Raw genomic sequence first — 23,400 nt, forward strand, 5'->3', positions numbered from 1 at the left:
TGATTCTGTGCAGCCCTCCTGTGGGTTAGGCCTTTTGATTTCCACATGCAACAAAATAAAACTCTCGTCGCAAAACACTACTTGCGAGTGCAAACCTAGCTTCTACGCTCTACTTCAAGTGCATTTTGTTGCGTCCATGCTAGATGTCTCGTTTCAACATGTATGCTCTGGGGCGGGTCGCCCGTCGTTAGTGTTGTTCGTTCGTTCGTCCTTTTACCAAGGTTGTGTCACTGGGACTCACCAAATTACTAGATATGAATTACAATTGATTTCCATGTTATCTTCAAATATACTTCACTTCTACTTAATAAATTACTACTTATCATCGAACAACCATGTCTCATAAGAAAATAAAAATTGAAGAAAAGCGAGTGTATGTCATGTTGTTTGTATGTTGTTTGTTGTTGTAATGTTGTATGTATGTTGTTTGTAATCAAATAGTGTGATTCCCACCGGGAATCACACTATTTGATTACAAACAACAAGAATAAAATTCAATATCTTGTTTGCATGAAAGTTTTGTCAATGCCTAAAGAGTATAATGTGAAACAACACTACACTGCACTACATTACACAGTAAAAGATTTGAATAAAAGATTGGGGAATTAAGAAGCACCATTATTGTGAAATATAAGAAGAAATTGATGCATCAAACGAGTTTTTTTGCTAAACTTAGCACTGCACAAAGTTCTAGCTTGGCCGCTTCGTACAAAGTAGCATTAGAATTAGTGAAAGCAAGAAAGCCTTTTAGTGCCGGTGTGATTGGGAAGAAACATGCAATTTAAATGGCCAAACGATTTAATGAGCCGAAATTAGCCTAGAAGTTTGAAACAGTGGCATTATCTCATCTGACCATTGCAAGATGTGTAGCACACGTGGATCAATGCGTTTCAATAAAAAAGCTGTGTGATTCAATAGCAAAATTTGGGTACTTTTCAGTGTGTCTGGATGAAAGCACTGATCAAGCAGACATAAGTCAACTTTTAATTTTTGTTCAAACTATCCAGGAGGGGTTGTTATTTGGTTTTTAGGAGCATTAGCAACTAAGGCCATATTGCTCCAGGGATATGCGGTGGTCATTCCCTGACCTTTCCGCATCCTCCGTATTTGGTGGACACGGGCTCGAACCCCAGTCTAATCAAGAAGTGTGTGCTACGCACCGCTGCTCCTGCCCACCTGGCTACGGAGGAGCCTATCCAGGAGGACTTTGCTATTAATGAAGAACTGCTCAGTCTTATATCTTTGCATGGGACTACTAAAGGTACTGATATTTTTGAAGCAATTCAAAACTCTGTTATAAACTATGGAGGATTCAATAAATGTTCCTGCATTGTCACTAATGGGGCCAAAGCTATGACGGTGACTGGAATCGGGTTTTGTGGACTATTGAAACAAAATAACATTAACTGCCCTACCATTCATTGCATCATTCAAGAAGTACTCTGTGGAAAATCTCTATGTCAAGTCAATGCCATGAAAGTAGCTGTAAAAGTAACCAATATTATATGAGGGGGTTATAGATCTCTGACCCATTGTAAGTTTAGCGATTTCTTGAGTGAAATGGATGTGCTGTATATGGCGATTTGCTCCTCCATTCTGATATTCACTGGTTAAGTGCAGGAAAATGTCTGGAGTGCTTTTTTTGCCATTCGGAAAGAAATACCCATATTTCTTAAAAATGAAGTGAAGTCTGACACAATAGAACTTGAAAATCAAATGCAAGATCCCACCTTTTTATCTGATTTTGCATATTTAACAGATATGACCAACCATTTGAATGAGTTGAACTTAAAGCTGCAGGGCAAACAACAGAATATTGCCAACTTATATGGTCATTTTGAATGGTTTTAAAAGTAAATTGAAGCTTTTGAAATCAACATTGGCCAATAATATTTTTACTTTTTTTCCTAATTGCAAAAAACAATTTGAAGAAATTAAGAATTTTTTGAGAGAACATAATTTTCAGCTCATATAAAGTGCATTGAAACAATCATGGAGGACTTTGAGAATCGATTTGGTGATATTAAGGAAATTGAAGAAGATATTTCAGTTTTCATTCAACCATTGACTGTCAGCAGTGAAAACGTAAGATCTGACCTCCAACTGGAATTGTGCGATTTGCAATCTGAGCTTTTTTATACTGGCAGAATCGAAAAATGAGAAGATTTTTTAAAATTATTACCAAGAGAGCACTATCCGATATTGAGGACTTTGGACTCTATGTGCTCAATGCTTGGGAGCACATATCTTTTCAAAAGCACTTTTTCAACAATGAAATTCATAAACTCCAAATGCAGATGGTCATTGACTGATAAATCACTTTCACATTTACTGCAATTGGCAACTACAAGCATCGATAATGATATAGCCATGTTAGTAAATGAAAACAAACAACCACAGGGCTATCATTAAAATGAAATAGTTATAAACAATTGTATCTTGTCTACTGTTTCAATGAAAACTTTTATAAGCAACATGACTTTCCTTTATTACAAAATTATAGAAGTGCTTGCTAAACCTAACAGTAGGACTAAACCTTAATAAACCTAACATTAGGACTCTCCAAATATTGTAACATCTGTAGTGTATTTATTATTTTGAATGCAGCCCTTGGATTGATCTTTTTTTTTTTTTAATGTGGCCCTCGGATTACATAAGGTTGGACAGCCCTGATTTAAGCTATCAACTTCCACAATGACAAATGGAAGTTTGTTCCAGCAATCAACCACCCACTAGCTAAAGGCAAATTTCTACACATCTATTATAGAACTGCCTTTCCTCAATTTGAATTTATGCCCCCTTGTGAACATAATCTAAGCAAGAGGAAGAATCCCATCAGCATTGAGCTTTCTCAAACCATTCCTTATACACCTCAATCAGATCAACACACAGGGCCGTACTTACACTTCTCAGGGCCTGAGGTGCCAAGCTCTTGTGGGGCCCCCTTTAAAGATACCAGAATCCAAAAAAAAAAAAAAAAAAAAAAAAAAAACTTGCATATATAAATATAATCAGAAAAAAACAATTCTTTTTACCGATCTGTTCAAACACAAACATTGTAATACTGCAAAATATAAAGAACAGTACTGAACTAAACTCTGTGCCACGCATTGTTTTCTCACCTCTGGCCTTTAAGCAATAGAGCTGCTGCTGTAGAATGTGCAAATAAAGAACTAAATGGACATTCCACAATTTACTGTATCAGTAAACATTTACAACCGACTCTCACATTCTGTACATGGCAAAGTGTGGGCAATGGTGTGGGCAATTTTCCCAATAGAGGGCCCAATGGCTAAATGGTCAGAGAAACAACACAACAGAACATAACACTATACAACAAACCACTCCCCACCCATTTTTTAAATCTCTGCCCTCCACAGAGTTCTGTGTCACAAAGAATACAACGCAGCGATGGGGGAATCCCCGGCACCATCAGACAACTAACATACACTTATACTGTACTGAGAAAGTCGCACTGGTCAACTGCTTTCTTGTGTTCATAGCCAGTGGAAAAGATAAAAGCATATTCCCGATGTGGATAATATGCCATGGTCAACCTGTGTCCTACTGTTGCACCCTATTAGAGAATTAGGAGAGAGAGATTTTCCGCTATTCTGGAAATTAATCTGTTCTTTCACAGAAATTAGTCATCCATACTTTCAGTAAATTTCACTCGTTTCTGTTTACATGGTAGGTATAAGTGGGCCCTAGTTTAGATCAGGGCATTAAAAAAAAGAAATCGCTTTAAAAATTTGAGATTACAGAGGCTATGCAGGGGCCCCCCCCCCTCTATGGTGTGCCCTGAGACTAGCACTTCATATGCCTGTTCATAAGTACGACCCTTTTGGAGGGGGTATCTGTGCAGTCAGATATGAGAAAATTGAGAAAATCAGATATGATGTGATACGTTACTCTGGAATTACTGCAACCCTTATGCAGTATTTTGCATTTGTAAAACTTCCGCTGCCATTTCTCGGCCCATCGACCCAATTTTCCTAGGTCTTGTTGCAGTAGCTCACCTTATTTCTGTCATTAAACACCCTGCCTTGTGTCATCTGCATAAGTGGACATGAAGCCTGATATCCCTTCATCAATATCATTATTAAATATTGAAAACAATGGATCCAGCACCAAATCTTGGGGGAACTTTACTAATAACATTAGTCCATAAAGAGCAGTGTCCACTGATAACAACTCTCAGGCTTCTTCCACTTAACCAACCCTTTATCCATAGCAGTAACTTTCTTTGAATCCCACATTGCTCCAGTTTGTGCAGAAGTTTTTATGTGCAACAGTATCAAAAGTCTTCCTGAAATCCAAGTGTATATCAAAATTACTTTTTTTTCATCCAGTTCCTTGGTCACTGCATCAGAGTATCCAATCAGATTGGTTAGACAAAACTGCCTCTTAACAAATTCATGCTGTGACTGCAATGTAATTGCATTAATATCCAGATGGTCTTGCATTACTTCTTTAACCAAAGACCCCCTTTATTTTTCTGAAACAAATGTTAACCTAACAGGTCTGTAATTACTCATCTCACCTTTTGATCCCACTTTATGAATTGGAGGTACATTTTTGCATCTCCAATCTATAGAGACCTCCCCCGAATCCAAGAATATTCTAATAATTATGGTTAAGAGTATGCATACCCCCTTTGCTGTCTTCCTTAATATAATTGGACGTGTTCTATCCACCCCAGGTGCCTTTTTTATGTTTAGCTTCAACAATTTCTCTTCCTCTTTAAGTCATTTAGCTCCCCTTAGAGTTTGATATACTTTTGGTTTTCCCCCTCGACTAAAGAATTTCCCGTTTGGGAATGTAGATGAAAAATAAATATCCAGTTTGTCAGCAACCTGAGCAGGATCATCAACAGTTAACACACTGACTTCAAATGGCTCAATGTGATTCGGCCCCTCCTTGTATTGTTATTATAAGCATAGAAGTCTTTGCTGCTATTCTATGCCAGAGACTTCTCATAATCTGCCTTGGCTTGGCTAAACTCCTTTATGAATTGATTACAGACTAATTTATATATATATACCATAGGCTTCTGTATAACCTGATGATTTATATGCATCCCATGCACTTTTCTTCTCTGCCATGTGTCTCAATAGTTCATCCCAAATCCATTTAGGTCTAAGCCTTGAACAGTATTTCTTGATTAGTATTAGTATGAAATGCCTAGTAGCATTCAATGATTACTTCCTTGAATGCTACCCATTTAGAATTTGCTGTTGGTAACATAGTTGGTCTGACTTTATAGAATTTAAAAATTGTCTGAAACAACTTTAGTTGCCCTTATGAAAGAAAAGCTTCTTTCTTTCTTTACCCTTAGCAGTAGTTATGTATTTTATTAAATTTCATAGCAGCACACTGTGATCACTGCTACCCAGTGAGTCTTTTACGTGCAGATTCTTAATGCATGAAGAATCCCTGCTGGTAACCAGATCAAGAGTATTGCTTCCTCTTGTTGCCTCTCTAATATGTTGCTGTAGAAAAGAAGCTCTACAGTGATATTTTTTTATTTATTTTCATCAGCACTACCTATATCATTAAATTTTTCATTTATTTGTGCTGTAAGTTTTTTTTGTCTTTTAGGGCTATCTTTTGCTTCACTAATCCAGATTATCACTTAATCAGGATGACATTCTTCCCCCATTTGGATTAGTGAGGGTTTATTGTATGTGATGTCAATTTTTTTTTTTTTTTTTTCCAAGTAGTTAGTATTAGTAGTAGCAAATTATGCAAGCAAGCAAGTTTATTAAGTAGCATCAGCCAAAAAAAAAAAAAAAACCCATTTCACTTATCCATCCCCTCCAACAGTGTTTGTCTAGTTCTTCCTTAAATTTATTCAAACTATCCACTTCCACAATAATGGATGGCAGCTTATTCCAGCAGTCAACTACCTGTTGGTTGACTGAAGGTAAACTTCTGCTCATCTATTCTGCAACTATCCCTTCTCAATTTGAACTTATGTCCCCTCATTCGCATAGTCTGAGCAAGAGGAAGGATCTCATCAGCATTCAGTTTGCTCAAACCATTCAAATCTTAAACACCACAATCAGATTACCTCACAGGTGCATCTCCCGTTTCTGCAATTTGCAGAACTGAAACCTTTCTTGGTAAAAGCACTCCTTTGTTCTACCCCTCACCAGTCTCATTACCATTCTCTTTACCTGTTCCAGTAGCTCAGCATTCTTATTAAAATGAGGCCTCCAGACCTATATGTTGTAGTCAAGATATGTCCTGACCATTGCCTTATACAATGGGATAATCAATGGGATTGCCATTTCTCAGCCTAACTACCTAATTTTTCTAGATCTTAGCATTAGTAGAGGCATATGATGCAAGAAAGCAAGCTTATTCAGCATCAGCCAAAAAAAAAAAAAAAAACACACCACTCCCATTTCACCCCTCCGTTCGCTCGAAATACCTGTCCAGTTGAGCCTTAAATTTGTTTTGGCTATCAACGTCAACAACAAGTGATGGAAGTCGGTTCCACCAACCAACCACCTGCTGGCCAAAGGCAAATTTCCGCACATCTATCCGACATCCGTCCTTCCTCAATTTGAATTTATGCCCTCTGAGGTGATTATTCTGAGCAAGATGAAGAATCCCATTGGCATTGAGCATGCTCAAACCATTCAAAGCCTTATACACCTCTATCAGATCACCTCGCCGGTGCCTAGTCTCCAGACTCTGTAATTTGCAAAACTTAAGCCTTTCTTCATAAGAGCAACCCTTTGTTCCATTCACTAATCTTGTTGCCCTTCTCTGTACCCGTTCCAGCAGCTCTACATCCTTCTTGAAATGAGGCCTCCAGACCTGTATACAGTACTCAAGATGTGGCCTAACCATTGCCTTATACAAGGGAATAATCACCTCCTTATCCCTGCTAGAAAAATTCCTGTATATCATTGACAAGACACCATGAGCTACTCTTGCAGCTCGTCTGCACTAGTCAGAGAACTTCATATCTGCCTGCACAATTACCCCCAGGTCCTTTTCATTCTCCACCACTGTCAGTGTAGTACCGCAGAGTTGATACGTTGCTCTGGGGTTACTGTTTCCCATATGTAGTACTTTACATTTGTCAATGTTGAACTTCATTTGCCACCTCTCAGCCCATCTGTTCAACCTTTCCAGATCCTGTTGCAGCAGCATAGCGTCAGTAGTGTCCTTAACAACCCTGCCAACCTTTGTATCATCTGCAAACTTGGACATTAAACTTGATATCCCATCATCAATATCATTCATAAACACCGAAAACAACAACGGACCCAACACTGAACCCTGAGGAACTCCACTAATAACATTAGTCCACGTTGAGCAGTGACCATTGATTACCACTCTCTGTCTTCTGCCACTCAACCATCCCCTTATCCATAGCAGCAATTTGCTTCCAATGCCACACTGCTCCAATTTGTGCAACAGTATCAAAAGCCTTTCTAAGATCCAAATATATAATATCAAAGTTATTCCCTGCATCCAGTTCTTTTGTGACTACATCATAGTATCCAATCAAATTGGTCAGGCAAGACCTGCCCTTAACAAAACCATGCTGCGTCTGAGCTATAACTGAATTCTTGTCTAGATGATCCTGCAGTGCTTCTTTAACCAGTGCCTCCATTAATTTACCTGGAACAGAAGTTAAACTAACAGGTCTATAATTACTTGTGTCAGCCTTTGATCCTCCTTTGTGAATTGGGGTTACATTTGCACATCTCCAGTCTATGGGTACCTCCCCTGAGTCCAAAGAAGCTCTCATAATTATGGCTAGAGGTTTGCTTACTTCCTTTGCTGCCTCCTTTAATATAACTGGATAGATCCCATCCACCCCAGGTGCCTTTTTTATGTTTATCCTCAACAATCTCTCCTCCACTTTCCTCTCAGTTATTACAAAATCATCCAGCTCACTGCCAATGTTTACTTTACCTACATCATTCTCCTTCCTGAATAACTCCTCATGCGTGAATGTAGATGCAAAATACTCGTTTAGATTGTTAGCCATCTGAGCAGGATCCTCAACTGTTGAACCATCAATATCCAGTGGACCAATCTAATTCATCCCTTTCCTTCTTGAGTTTAAATAGGTAAAGAACTCTTTTCTGTTTTTCTTTGCATCCTTTGCCAAGGATTTTTCGTAGTCTGCCTTTGCCTGCCTAATCTCCTTTGTGACTTGGTTACAGACCAACTTATATCTATCATAGGCTTCCATGTCACCCATTAATTTCTATGTATCCCATGCATTTTTCTTCTCTGCCACATGTCTCATTAGTTCATCTGACAACCATTTAGGCCTAAATCTTGAACAATATTTCTTAGTTGGTATGTAAAGCCTGGTAGCCTCCAAGATTAGTTCCTTGAATGCTTCCCATTTTGAGTTTGCTGTTGGTAACATCATCAGTTGGTCCCACTGTATAGAATTTAAATACTGTCTCAGACCATCATAGTCGCCTTTACAAAAACAAAAACCCTTCCCCTTACCTCTGATGGTAGTTACCTCCTTGAGTAAATCCCACTTCAACACACTGTGATCACTGCCACCTAGTGGTTCATTTATCTGCAGATTCTTAATGCATGAAGAATCACTACTGATAATCAGATCAAGAGTATTGCTCCCTCTTGTTGCCTCACGAACATGCTGATGTAGAAAACAATCATCCAATAAATCCACAAAAGCCTTGCTAGTGTGCGAGTGACCAACCCACAAATTCCAGTCAATATCTGGGAAATTAAAATCCCCCATAATAAGACTCTCTGATTTACTGGCCCACTCTATTTCCCTGTACAATATCTTATTATACTCATCAGAGTCATTAGGCCTATAGCACACTCCTACTCTCAATTTTGATTTCCCTATGCTTATGTCACACCAAACTGACTCGACACTGCCCTGTCCATCGATGTCGACTGGCTTCACTTCCTTGGACTTTGTGTTTCTTAACTAATAGCATAACCCCTCCTCCCCTCCTGTCCTGTCTATCCTTTCTATACACATTGTATTCCCCAAATTCCAGTTCCGCATTCCTTATATCTGTGTGACACCACGTCTATGATATCCCAACAATATCTGCCTTTGATGTTTTGAGCAATACCTCAAATTCATTGATTTTATTTACCAAACTCCTAGCATTGGTGTACACGCAGGTATACATGCACCTGTTTCTATTCTTGGCTACTCTAACACAACCCATGTGTTTACTTGTACCGCAATGACTCCCAGCAGTCTCTGAAATATCCTGCATCTTGTTTTTCAGGCTTTTGCTCATTTCAATAGAAGCAGTGCAAGAATCACTTCCACCTCTGCCAGTGGCTACTGTTAATCTATTAGTCCTTGTATCCCCCCCAACTAGCAGTTTTCCGACCCACCTAACTCTGCCTCGACAGCATCAGCAAAAATTCTTGCACCCTTTCTATTTAAGTGTATCCCATCCCTGTAGAAGCAATCTCTGCTGTTAACAAGTACAGTCCAGGCTGAAAAAAATTCTACCCCTTGAGCCTTGCACAATCCCTCCAGGGCCGAATTGATCGACAGGGCTCTCATCATATACTCCCTCCTATCGTGTCTGGGCAGAATTGCAGACACTTTCAAATTCAACCCTAATTCACGGCTTTTTTCCAACAGTGACCTGTACTTGCTAAGTAATTCCGCCAGTCTCCTACTATTAATATCATTAGTGCCAACGTGTACAACTATATCACCTTTTGTGCCCTTAGTTCTGTGAACAGTGCATCTTGTCTGCACTGTTCACAGAACTTCATACCTGATTGCACAATCACTCCCAGGTTCTGTTAATTTTCCACTGCCCTGAGTGTAGTACCACACAGCTGGTATGTTGCTTTGGGATCACTGCTAACCATATGCAGTATCTTGTGTTTGCCCATGTTAAACTTCAATTGCCATTTCTCAGCCTAACTACCTAATTTTTCTAGATCTTGTTGAAGCAGTATACCTTCATTACTGTTATTAACCACCCTGCCAACCTTTGTATAGTCTGCAAACAAACTTAGACATTAAGCCTGATGTGCCTTCATCAATATCATTAATAAATACAGAAAACAATTATGAGCCCAGCACCGAGCCCTGTGTAACTCCACTTACAATGTTAGTACATGAAGAGCAGTGTCCATTTATAACCACTCTCTGGCTTCTCCCAGTCAACCATCATTTTATTCACAGCAGTAACATGCCCTTAATGCCACACTTCTCCAGTTTGTACAGCAGTCTTTATGTGCAACAGTATCAAAAGCTTTCCTGAAATCCAAGTATAAGATATCAAAATTATCTTTTGAATCCAGTTCCATTGTCACTGCATCATAGTATCCAATCAAATTTGTCAGACAAAATCTCCCCTTAAGAAAATCATGCTGATGTTTAACTTTGAAAATTTGTCTTTCACTTTCCTCTCAGTTATTACAAAATAATTTAGTGCCCTGTTGGAGTTTCATTAACTTCTGGCATCCGCTTTCCTAAAGAATTCCTCATGTGTGAATGTAGATGAAAAATACCTATTTAGTTTGTCGGAAACTTGAGTGGGATCATCAGTGGTTAAACCATCAATATCAAGTGGACCAATTTGATTCACCCTTTTCCTTCTAGTTTTTTTTTGTTAGTTGTTGGCACATTGGCTTCCGAGGCCATATTGCACCTCCAAAAGTTTTTGCATTTTCTACTCTGATCCAAGCCTGAGGCGGGATTCAAACCCGCAACCTTTGGGTTGCCAGGCAGGCACTTTACCGACCTGGCTAGCCCGGTCGGCTTCCTTCTAGTGTCTACATAAGTAAAGAAGTCTGTTGTTTTTCCTTGCACAAAAGATTTCTAATCATCTGCCTTGGATTTGCCTAACCTCATTTGTGATTTGATTGCAGATTAGTTTATATCTACTGCATGCTTCTGTATCACCTGACAATTTATAATAATTCCAATCATTTTTCTTCTTTTCCAAAGTTTCACAAGTTAGTCTGACATCCATTTAGATCTAAGCCTTGAACAGTATATCTTAAATAGTATGAAAAGCATAGTAGCATCTGTGTTTATTTCTCTGAGCATTTCCCATTTAGAATTTTTTGTTGGTAACATCATTAGTTAGTCCCACTGTACAAAATTTAAAAACTGTCTGAGACCACTGGTCTGCTTTACAAAAACAAAAATCCCTCCCTTGATCCTTGATGATAGTTATATCTTTAAATAAATCCCATATGAATACACTTTTGTTCACTGCCACCTAGTGGTTCATTTCTGCAGATTCTTAATGCATGAAGAATCAATACTGATAATCAGATGAAGGATATTGTTCTCTCTTGTTGCCTCTCTAAAATGCTGCTGTATCCAATAAACCCACAAACATCCTGCTAGGGTTTGAATGACAACCCTCAAGTCCAGTCAGTATCTGGAAAAAAAATCGCCCATAAAAGACATTCTGATTTAATGTTTCTTACTGTAAGGATATGAATGAATAATGTAATACGGATAATGAATATAGTTCCCTACTGTAAGGACATGAATGAATATCATTAGCATTAGTAGAGGCATTTGATGCAAGAAAGCAAGCTTATGCGGCATCAGCCAAAAAAAAAAAAAAAAAAAAAAAAAAAAAAACAATAAATAAATAAAAAATAACCACTTCCACTTCACCCCTCTGTTCGTTCGAAATACCTGTCCAGCTGAGCCTTAAACTTATTTAGGCTATCAACTTCCACGACAAGGGATGGAAGTCTATTCCACCAACCAACCACCCGCTGGCTAAAGGCAAATTTCCTCACATCTATCCTACATCTGTCTTTTCTCAATTTGAATTTATGCCCTCTCAGGTGATTATTCTGAGCAAGAGGAAGAATCCCATCAGCATTGAGCATGCTCAAACCATTCAAGGCTTTCTACAACTCTATCAGATCACCTCGCCGGTGCCTAGTCTCCAGACACTAATTTGCAAAACTTAAGCCTTTCTTCGTAAGAGCACCCCTTTGTTCCATTCACTAATCGTGTTGCCCTTCTCTGTACTCGTTCCAGCATCTCTACATCCTTCTTGAAATGAGGCCTCCAGACCTGTATACAGTACTCTAGGTGTGGTCTGACCAGTGCCTTATACAATGGAATAATCACCTCCTTATCCCTGCTAGAAAAATTCCTATATATCATCGACAATACACCATGAGCTACTCTTGCAGCCCGTCTGCACTGCTCAGAAAACTTCATATCTGCCTGAACAACCACCCCCAGGTCCCTTTCATTCTCTACCACTGTCAGTGTAGTACCACAGAGTTGATATGTTGCTCTGGGGTTGCTGTTTCCCATATGTAGTACTTTACATTTGTCAATGTTAAAGTCATTTGCCACCTCTCAGCCCATCTGCTCAACCTTTCCAGATCCTGTTGCAGTAGCATAGTGTCAGTAGTGTCCTTGACAACCCTGCCAACCTTCGTATCGTCTGCAAACTTGCTTGATATACCATCATTGATATCATTTATAAATACAGAAAACTATAATGGACCCAATACTGAACCCTGAGGGACTCCACTAATAACATTAGTCCACGATGAGTAGTGTCCATTGATTACCACTCTCTGTCTTCTCCCCCTCAACCACCCCTTTATCCATAGCAGCAATTTGCCTCCAATGCCACACTGCTCCAATTTGTGCAGCAGTCTTCCATGTGCAACAGTATCAAAAGCCTTTCTAAGATCCAAGTATATAATATCAGAGTTATTCCCTGCATCCAGTTCTTTTGTGACTGCATCATAATATCCAATCAAATTGGTCAGGCAAGACTTCCCCTTAACAAAACCATGCTGTGTCTGAACTATAACTGAAGTCTTGTCTAGATGATCCTGCAGTGCTTCTTTAACCAGTGCCTCCATTAATTTTCCAGGAACAGAAGTTAAACTAACAGGTCTATAATTACTTGTGTCACCCTTTGATCCTTCTTTGTGAATTGGGGTCACATTTGCACATCTCCAGTCCATGGGTACTTCCCCTGAGTCCAAGGAAGCTCTCATAATTATGGCTAAGGGTTTGCTTACTTCCTTTGCTGCCTCCTTTAATATAACTGGATAGATCCCATCCACCCCAGGTGCCTTTCTTGTATTTAACTTCAACAATTTCTCCTCCACTTTACTCTCAGTTATTACAAGATTCTCTAGCTTACTTAACAGTACTTACTAGAATACACCTCTGGCATTCCCCTCGCTGAATAACTCCTCATGTGTGAATGTCGATGCAAAATATTCATTTAGTTTGTTAGCTACCTGAGCAGGATCTTCAACAGTTGACCCATCGATATCAAGTGGACCAATCTGATTCAACCCCTTCCTAGAGTTTACATAAGTAAAGAACTCTTTGCTGTTTTTCTTTGCATCCCTTGCCAAAGATTTTTCGTAATCTGCCTTCGCCTGCCTAACCTCCTTTGTAACTTGGTTACAGATCAACTTGTATCTATCATAGGCTTCTGTGTCACGTGTTAATTTGTATGTATCCCATGCATTTTTCTTCTCTGCCATATGCCTCATTAGTTCATCTGACATCCACTTAGGCCTAAACCTTGAACAATATTTCTTAGTTGGTATGTAAAGCCTGGTAGCTTCCAAGATAAGTTCTTTGAATGCTTCCCATTTTGAATTTGCTGTTGGTAACATCATCAGTTGGTCCCACTGTATAGAATTTAAATACTGTCTCAGTCCATCGTAGTCACCTTTACGAAAGCAATAACCCTTCCCTTTACCCCTAATGATAGTTACCTCTTTGAGTAAATCCCAATTCAGCACACTGTGATCACTGCCACCTAGTGGTTCATTTACCTGCAGATTCTTAATGCATGAAGAATCACTACTGATAATGAAATCAAGAGTATTACTCCCTCTGGTTGCCTCCCGAACATGCTGATGTAGAAAACAATCATCCAATAAATCCACAAAAGCCTTGCTAGTGTGTGAGTGACCAGCCCCCAAATTCCAGTCAATATCTGGGAAATTAAAATCCCCCATTATAAGACTCTCTGATTTGCTGGCCCACTCTATTTCCCCGTACAGTTTCTTATTATACTCATCAGAATCATTAGGCCTATAGCACACTCCTACTCTCAATTTTGATCTCCCAATGCTTATGTCACACCAAACTGACTCGACACTGCACTGTTCAGCAATGTCGACTGGCTTCACTTCCTTGGATTTTATGTATTTCTTAACTAATAGCATAACCCCTCCTCCCTTCCTACCCTGTCTATCCTTTCTGTAGACATTGTACCCCCCAAATTCCAGTTCTGCATACCTTATATCTGTGTGACACCACGTCTCTGAAATCCCCACAATATCTGCCTTTGACGTTTTGAGCAATACCTCAAATTCATCAAATTTATTTACTAAACTCCTAGCATTGGTGTACACGCAAGTATACATGCACCTGTTCTTTTTCTTAGCTACCCTAACACAACCTATGTGTTTATTTGTACCCCAATGATTTCCAGCATTCTCTGAAATATCCTGCATCTTATTTTCCAGGCTGCGGCTCATTCCAATAGAAGCAGTGCAAGAATCACTTTCACCTCTGCCAGTGGCTACTGTTAATCTATTACTCCTTGTATCCCCCCCAATCTAGCAGTTTTCCGACCCACCTAACACTGCCTCGATAGCATCAGCAAACATTCTTGCACCCTTTCTATTTAAGTGTATCCCATCCCTGTAGAAGCAGTCTCTCCTGTTAACAAGTACAGACCAGGCTGAAAAAAATTCTACCCCTTGAGCCTTGCACAATCCTTCCAGGGCCGAATTGATCGACAGGGCTCTCGTCATATATTCCCTCCTATCGTGTCTGGGCAGAATTGCAGACACTTTCAAATTCAACCCTAATTCACGGCTTTTTTTCAACAGTGACCTGTACTTGTTAAGTAATTCCGTCGGTCTCCTACTCTTAATATCATTAGTGCCAACGTGTAAAACTATATCACCTTTTGTGCCCTTAAAAGATGATATCCGCTCTACAACGTCATCAACCTTTGCCCCTGGCAGACATACCCTGGTCCTGTTCCACCTATCCTTTTTACAAAGCATGTTTCCCGTTTCCGTGACAATAGAGTCACCAACAACTACTAGTTCCTTTGGGACCAGCGCATTCTGCCTTGGGCAGAATGTTAATATCGTGTTATTACCAACTAAGAAATACTGTTCAAAGTTTAGCTCTAAATGGATATCAGATGAATTAATGCAGCTTGTGGCAAAGAAGAAAAATGCATGGTACGCATATAAATTATCAGGCGACACAGAAGCCTATGGAAAGTATAAGCTAGTCTGTAATCAAGTCAGAAAGGAGGTTAGGCAGGCAAAGGCAGATTACAAGAAATCTTTGGCAAAGGATGCAAAGGAAAAACAGCAAAGAATTCTTTACTTATGTAAACTCTAGAAGGAAAGTGGTGTATCAGATTGGTCCACTTAACATAGATGGTTTGACTACTGATGATCATGCTGAGGCAGCTGATAAACTGAATGAATATTTTGCATCTACATTCACACATGAGGAGTTATTCAAGGAGGGGAATGCCAGATGTTTATCAAACTCTAACAGGGAGCTAAATGATTTTGTAATAACTGAGAGCAAAGTGGAAGAGAAATTATTGAAGAAGGCACCTGAGGTGGATGGGATCTATCCAGCTATATTAAAGGAGACAGCCAAGGAAGTAAGCAAACCCTTAGCCATAATTATGAAAGTTTCCTTGGACTCAGGGGAAGTCCCCATGAACTGGAGATGTGCAAATATATCCCCAATTCACAAAGGGAGATCAAAGGGTGACACGGGTAATTACAGACCTGTTAGTCTAACTTCTGTTCCAAAGAAAATAATGGAGTCACTGATTAAGGAAGTGATGCAGGATCATCTAGAGAAGACTGCAGTTATTAGCATTAGCATTAGCATTAGTAGAGGCATTTGATGCAAGAAAGCAAGCTTATGCAGCATCAGCCCAAAAAAAAAAAAAAAAAAAACCCACTTCCACTTCACCCCTCTGTTCGTTCAAAATATCTGTCCAGCTGAGCCTTAAACTTATTTAGGCTATCAACCTCCACCACAAGGGATGGCAGTCTGTTCCACCAACCAACCACCCGCTGGCTAAAGGCAAATTTCCGCACGTCTATCCTACATCTGTCTTTCCTCAATTTGAATTTATGCCCTCTCAGGTGATTTTTCTGAGCTAGAGGAAGAATCCCATCAGCATTGAGCATGCTTAAACCATTCAAGGCTTTATACACCTCTATCAGATCACCTCGCTGGTGCCTAGTCTCCAGACACTGTAATTTGCAAAACTTAAGCCTTTCTTCGTAAGAGCACCCCTTTGTTCCATTCACTAATCTTGTTGCCCTTCTCTGTACTCGTTCCAGCAGCTCTACATCCTTCTTGAAATGAGGCCTCCAGACCTGTATACAGTACTCTAGGTGTGGCCTGACCATTGCCTTATACAATGGAATAATCACCTCCTTATCCCTGCTGGAAAAATTCCTGTATATCATTGACAATACTCCATGAGCTACTCTTGCAGCCCGTCTGCACTGCTCAGAGAACTTCATATCTGCCTGCACAATCACCCCCAAGTCCCTTTCATTCTCTACCACTGTCAGTGTAGTACCACAGAGTTGATACGTTGCTCTGGGGTTGCTGTTTCCCATGTGTAGTACTTTACATTTGTCAATGTTAAACTTCATTTGCCACCTCTCAGCCCATCTGCTCAACCTTTCCAGATCCTGTTGCAGCAGCATAGTGTCAGTAGTGTCCTTGACAACCCTGCCAACCTTTGTATCATCTGCAAACTTGGACATTAAGCTTGATATACCATCATCAATATCATTTATAAATACAGAAAACAATAATGGACCCAACACTGAGCCCTGAGGGACTCCACTAATAACATTAGTCCACGATGAGCAGTGTCCATTGATTACCACTCTCTGTCTTCTCCCCCTCAACCACCCCTTTATCCATAGCAGCAATTTGCCTCCAATGTCACACTGCTCCAATTTGTGTAGCAGTCTTCCATGTGCAACAGTATCAAAAGCCTTTCTAAGATCCAAGTATATAATATCAAAGTTATTCCCTGCATCCAGTTCTTTTGTGACTGCATCATAGTATCCAATCAAGTTGGTCAGGCAAGACTTCCCCTTAACAAAACCATGCTGTGTCTGAGCTATAACTGAAGTCTTGTCTAAATGATCCTGCAGTGCTTCTTTAACCAGTGCCTCCATTAATTTTCCTGGCACAGAAGTTAAGCTCACAGGTCTATAATTACTTGTGTCAGCCTTTGATCCTCCTTTGTGAATTGGGGTCACATTTGCACATTTCCAGTCTATGGGTACCTCCCCTGAGTCCAAGGAAGCTCTCATAATTATGGCTAAGGGTTTGCTTACTTCCTTTGCTGCCTCCTTTAATATAACTGGATAGATCCCATCCACCCCGGGTGCCTTTCTTGTGTTTATCTTCAACAGTTTCTCCTCCACTTTACTCCCAGTTATTTCAAGATTCTGTAGCTTACTGCTAGAGTTGAATACACCTCTGGCATTCTCCTTGCTGAATAACTCCTCATGTGTGAATGTCGATGCAAAATATTCATTTAGTTTGTTAGCTACCTGAGCAGGATCTTCAACAGTTGACCCATCAATATCAAGTGGACCAATCTGAATCATCCCCTTCCTTCTAGAGTTTACATAAGTAAAGAACTCTTTGCTGTTTTTCTTTGCATCCCTTGCCAAGGATTTTTCGTAATCTGCCTTCGCCTGCCTAACCTCCTTTGTAACTTGGTTGCATATCAACTTGTATCTATCATAGGCTTCTGTGTCATGTGTTAATTTGTAAGTATCCCATGCATTTTTCTTCTCTGCCATATGCCTCATTAGTTCATCTGACATCCATTTAGGCCTAAACCTTGAACAATATTTCTTAGTTGGTATGTAAAGCCTAGTAGCTTCCAAGATAAGTTCTTTGAATGCTTCCCATTTTGAATTTGCTGTTGGTAACATCATCAGTTGGTCCCACTGTATAGAATTTAAATACTGTCTCAGTCCATCGTAGTCGCCTTTACGGAAGCAATAACCCTTCCCTTTACCCCTAATGGTAGTTACCTCTTTCAGTAAATCCCACTTCAGCACACTGTGATCACTGCCACCTAGTGGTTCATTTATCTGCAGATTCTTAATGCATGAAGAATCACTGCTGATAATCAAATCAAGAGTATTACTCCCTCTAGTTGCCTCCCGAACATGCTGATGTAGAAAACAATCATCCAATAAATCCACAAAAGCCCTGCTAGTGTGTGAGTAACCAGCCCCCAAATTCCAGTCAATATCTGGGAAATTAAAATCTCCCATTATAAGACTCTCTGATTTACTGGCCCACTCTATTTCCCTGTACAGTTCCTTATTATACTCATCAGAGTCATTAGGCCTATAGCACACTCCTACTCTCAATTTTGATCTCCCAATGCTTATGTCACACCAAACTGACTCAACACTGCACTGTCCGGCGATGTCGACTGGCTTCACTTCCTTGGTTTTTATGTGTTTCCTAACTAATAGAAAAAACCAAGGAAGTGAAGCCAGTCGACATCGCCGGACAGTGCAGTGTTGAGTCAGTTTGGTGTGACATAAGCATTGGGAGTTCAGACAGAGTTCAGATTATAGTTCAGACACAGCATGGGTTTGTTAAGGGGGAAGTCTTGTCTGATAAATTTGATTTGATACTATGATGTGGTTACAAAGGAATGAATGCAAAGAATAATTTTGATATCATATACTTGGATATTTTAGGAAAGCTTTGTGGCACATACCAGACTACTGTACAAATTGGAGCAGTATGGCATTAAGGGCAAGTTTTTTTGTTTTTTTTTTATGAAAACCCCAAACAGGAGAGGTTGATTCATTGATTGATTTTGGGTTTATTGGCGCAAAAAAGAGGAGAGGTATTAGAACCTATAGTACATAGTACCATGCTTGGGTTGGAGGTTGAGAAGATGAGAGATGATGTTTGTTGACATTAGACTTGAACTTCTGTAGACTGTAATTTTCAGGAAAGGCATATGAAGGAAGGTTTTTCCAGAAAATGGCAGTTGAATGAATAAATGAGGAAGATGAAAAGTTGGTTCTGTGAGTTTGACAGTAAATTTTATGTTGGTTTTGTGAAGTTGGACAGTAAATGGATGTTGGCTGGTGGTGGCACGTGTTTGAACTATTTTGAAGGAGAGAGCAGGAATTATAGAAACCAATTCAGAAGAACAGTGCCCATGGAATTATCTGTAGAAAAGTTGCTAAATGGATAAAAGAATGGTTGAGTGGGAGAAGATAGAGAGTGGTTATCAATGGACACTGCTCTTCATGGGCTAATGTTATTAGTGGAATTTCCCAGGGTTTGGTGTTGGGCCCATTGTTCTTTTCTGTATATTGATGAAAGTATGATATTGATGTGATGATATTAATGATATTGATGAAGGTATATCGGGGTTAATGTCTAAGTTTGCAGCCAATACAACTGTTGGCAGGGTTGTTAATGACTAGTGATAGTACACTACTGCAACAGGATATAGAAAAGTTGAGCAGATGGGCTGAGAGGGGGCAACTGAAGTTTAACATTGACAAATGTAAAATACTGCATATGGGTAACAGTAGCCACAGATTAACGTATTAACTGGGTGATACTATACTAAAGGTAGTGGTTCTTTTCATCTTTCACTACCCTGTGTATTACTATACTCAGGGTAGTAGAGAATGAAAATGACCTGGGGATAATTTTTCAGTCAGATATGAAGTTTTCTGAGCAGTGAAGAAAGACTGGAAGAGTAAATGTAGCTCATTTCCTCTTGCAGAAATAAGTAGCTCATGGAGTCTTGTCAATAATATACAGGAATTTTGCTAATAGGGATAAGGGGGTGATTGTGACTTGAGTACTGTATACAGGTCTGCAAGCCTCATTTTTGGAAAGAAGTAAAGCTGCTGGAAGTAGAGATGCAATTGGTGAGTGGAACAAAGGGTTGATGTTACCATGAAAGGCTTAAGTTCTGCATGATGTAGCTTCTGGAGACTAGGCACCTGCGAGGTGATCTGATTGAGGTGTATGATGCCTCGAACAGATTGAGCAAGCTCAATGCTGATGGGATTCTTTCTCTTGCTCAGGTTACTCACCTGAGGGGACATAAATTCAAATTGAGGAAAGACAGTTGTAGATTAGGTGTGCGGAAATTCACATTTAACCAGCGGGTGGTTGATAGTTGGAACAAACTTCCATCTGTTGTAGTGAAGATCTGAAACTTAAATAAGTTCAAGGCAGAACTGGACAAACGTTTGGAGTGAATGGATGGGTGAAATGGGAAGGCCGTTTTTTTTTTTTTTTTGGCTGATGCTTACTTTCTTGCGTCATATGCCCTACTAATGCAAATGACTTTATGATTATATCCAGTCGTATTGGTTAGACAAGATTATCCCATAAAAAATCCATGCTTGACTGCATGGATTTTTTATGGGATAATCTTGTCTAAATGGTCTGTATTACTGCTTTGACCAGAGACTTCATTATTTTTCCTGCAACAGAAGTTAAGCTTAATAGGTCTGTATAGGTCATGTCACCCTTTAATCCCCTCTGTGAATTGAGGATAGATTTGCATGTCTCTATTATGGCTAAAGGTTTGCTTACCTCTTTTGACTTCTCTTAATATAATTGGATACATTTCATTCACTCCAGTTGCCTCTTACGTTTAACATCAATTTCTCTTCCAGGCTTCTCTCTGTTTGCACAAAATACTCTCATTCCCCATTAGATTTGATACACTTCTTGCCTCTCCATCCCTAAAAAATTCCACCTGTGTAGTTGTAATTGCATAATATCTATTTAGTTTATCAGAAACCTGAGCAGGGTCATCAACAGTTAAACCAATCATTTGTGGCGGACCAGTGTGATTTATCCCCTTCCTGCTAGTATTACCATAAGTAAAGAAGTCTTTGCTGCTTTTCTTTGAATTCTTTATGAGAGCTCTTCATAATCTGCCCAAACATGCCTAACCTCCTGTGTAATTTGATTTCAGGCTAGTTTATATCTATTGTAGACATTGTGTTTATTGTATCATCTGATAGTCTGTATGCATCCTATGTATTTTTCTTCTACAAGTCTCATCATTTCATCAGAGACATCCATTTAGTTCTAAGCCAATTCCATATCGATATACTGTAATCACAGCCACCTAGTGGTTCTTTTATCTGCAGATTCTTAATGAAGAGTTGTCATGATAATCAAATCAATAGTATTGCTTTCTCTTGTTTTCTCTCTGACATGCTAGAAACCATTATCCAATAAATCCACAAAAGCCTTGCTACTGTGTGAATGACAAATCCATTCAATATCTCGAAAGTTAAAAATCCTCCATTATGACAATCTGATTTATTGGCCATTCTATTTATCTGTGCAGTTGTTCATTATACTCCTCAGTCTTTAAGCCTATAATACATTCTTACTCTCATTTTTGTTTTCCCAGTACTTATGTGACACTAAACTGATTGAACATACTGGCCACCTGCATTGACTGGGTCCTCTGCCTTATTTTCTATGTCTTCCCCGAGCAACAGTGCGTAGCACACGCTTCTTGATTAGACCGGGGTTCGAGCCCGTCACCACCAAATACGGAGGATGCGGAAAGGTCAGCGAATGACCACCGCATATTCCCGGAGCAATATGGCCTTAGTTGCTAATGCTCCTAAAAACCAAACAACAAACATATGTCTTCCCCCCCAGTCTGTCCTTTCTGTACACATTGTAGTCCCCATATTTAAATTCAGTATACCTCATGTCTGAGTGCAGTATCTGGAAAGTTTGTCTGTGATATCCCTGCAATATCCACTATTTGAAGACTTAACCAGTACTCACAATTCATCAAATTTATTTATTATTCTCTTAGTATTAGTGTATGTTCAGGTATAAATGCAATGTTTTTCACTCTTATTGACTGTAACACAGCCCATGTGTTTGCTTGTTCCGTGAGGACTTCCCTGTCAGGCCTTTAAATCCTCAACGTGTCTGGCTGCAGCTACTGTTATACTATTAGTTAGTATATCCCCTCAAAGTTAACAGTTTTCTGACCAATAGCAACAGCAAATATTCTTGCAACCCCTTCTGTTTAAGTTTAACCCATCCCTGTAAAAACGGTCTCTCCTGTTAATAAGCACAGAACATACTGAGAAAAATTCTACTACATGAGCCTTGCATGACTCTCCATGGCTGCACTGATTGACAAGGATCTCATCCTCTTGTTTCTGGTCAGAAGAGGCAGAAACTTTCAATTTCAACTCAGCTTTTTATCATCATTGCCCTAAACTTGTTGCCGTATGCTTGTTCATTGCCGTAAACTAAATCCTCAGGTCTCCTGGTCATAATATCATTATGCATGATATTACAAGCAGGAGACAAAAAATCACTTTTTTTGCTGCTCTTAAAAGATGATAGCTGTTCTACAATATCTTCAATCTTTGCCCCTCCCCAAGCCTGATATTTCCCATTTTCCTGACAATAGAATCACCAGCAATATCTACCTCATGCGGGACCAGCACCCTCTGGTGTGAAGAATCTCTTTACTTCCTGTATTGTTTTGAGTGTGGTCTCTGGCATTGTGCCGAGCAGCTGAGTGCTCGAAGGGTTCAACCTTTTAATTTCTTCAATGGCATCCAGCCTGTTCCTCAATATCTCATATAAGCTCATCAGAATATTGACTTGGGGCCTAAGATCCTCACACTCTGTACAAAACACAATACCTATAGTGCCCTTAAAAGATGAAAGCTCTCTACAAACATCATCACCTTATTTTTTGTCATATAGTCAGAAGTGCTTTTCTACAAACAGTAAAAAGCACCTGAATGTTAATTATATTTTATCCTGTCAGACATACAGCTTTTCTGTATGTACCTTTTCACTATATGGTAATCATTTATAATTGTTATTTGGTTTGGGTTACATTATTTCTTGTGAAAATATTATTACATGTAATTTTCATACAGTGAATGCTATTATTACTAGGCTCTGAAAGCAGCACATGCAGGAATATCGCTGTCCGAAGCAGAGGCATCTGTGGCTTCTCCTTTCACATCCAAAACTCCAAATATTTCTTGTGTACCAACTCTTATCAGGTAAAGTATTATATTTAGTTCTTTCAATAATAAACTATACATTAAAAAGTTGTGTTTTAATAATTAGTAATATAAGGGTTGAATTTTTTATTCTGTTTGTTCCTTCAGACTGATTCATCTATAATGTAATCAAAATTAAATATCTTGCAATTAAAAAGTAATGATTAACTGCAGAACAGTGTCAAGCCAGTGATAGGATTAAAAGTAAAGAATGTTTGGTTTTTAAGTTGAAATAAAACTTTTGTATATGTATATAAATTTTGA

At 39.3% G+C, this 23,400-nt stretch overlaps 1 protein-coding gene across 5 annotated transcripts in view; it reads left to right on the forward strand.

Moving 5' to 3' along the window:
- LOC150079142 (polyamine-transporting ATPase 13A3-like) overlaps positions 1–23,400 on the forward strand; it is a 750,840-nt gene that overhangs the window by 595,535 nt on the left and 131,905 nt on the right. For all 5 annotated transcript variants that reach the window (XR_016547547.1, XR_016547548.1, XR_016547549.1 and 2 more), the window contains exon 22: positions 23,027–23,136. Coding sequence is in view for 2 of the 5 variants with exons in the window: in XM_090383358.1 (XP_090239484.1) it covers positions 23,027–23,136 (110 nt within the window). In the remaining 3 variants the exon portion in view is untranslated. The remainder of the gene's footprint in view (positions 1–23,026; positions 23,137–23,400) is intronic.

Source organism: Mastigoproctus giganteus, chromosome 10 (assembly GCF_048544385.1).
Source record: "Mastigoproctus giganteus isolate SK-2022 chromosome 10, ASM4854438v1, whole genome shotgun sequence".
Lineage (NCBI taxonomy): Eukaryota > Metazoa > Arthropoda > Arachnida > Uropygi > Thelyphonidae > Mastigoproctus > Mastigoproctus giganteus.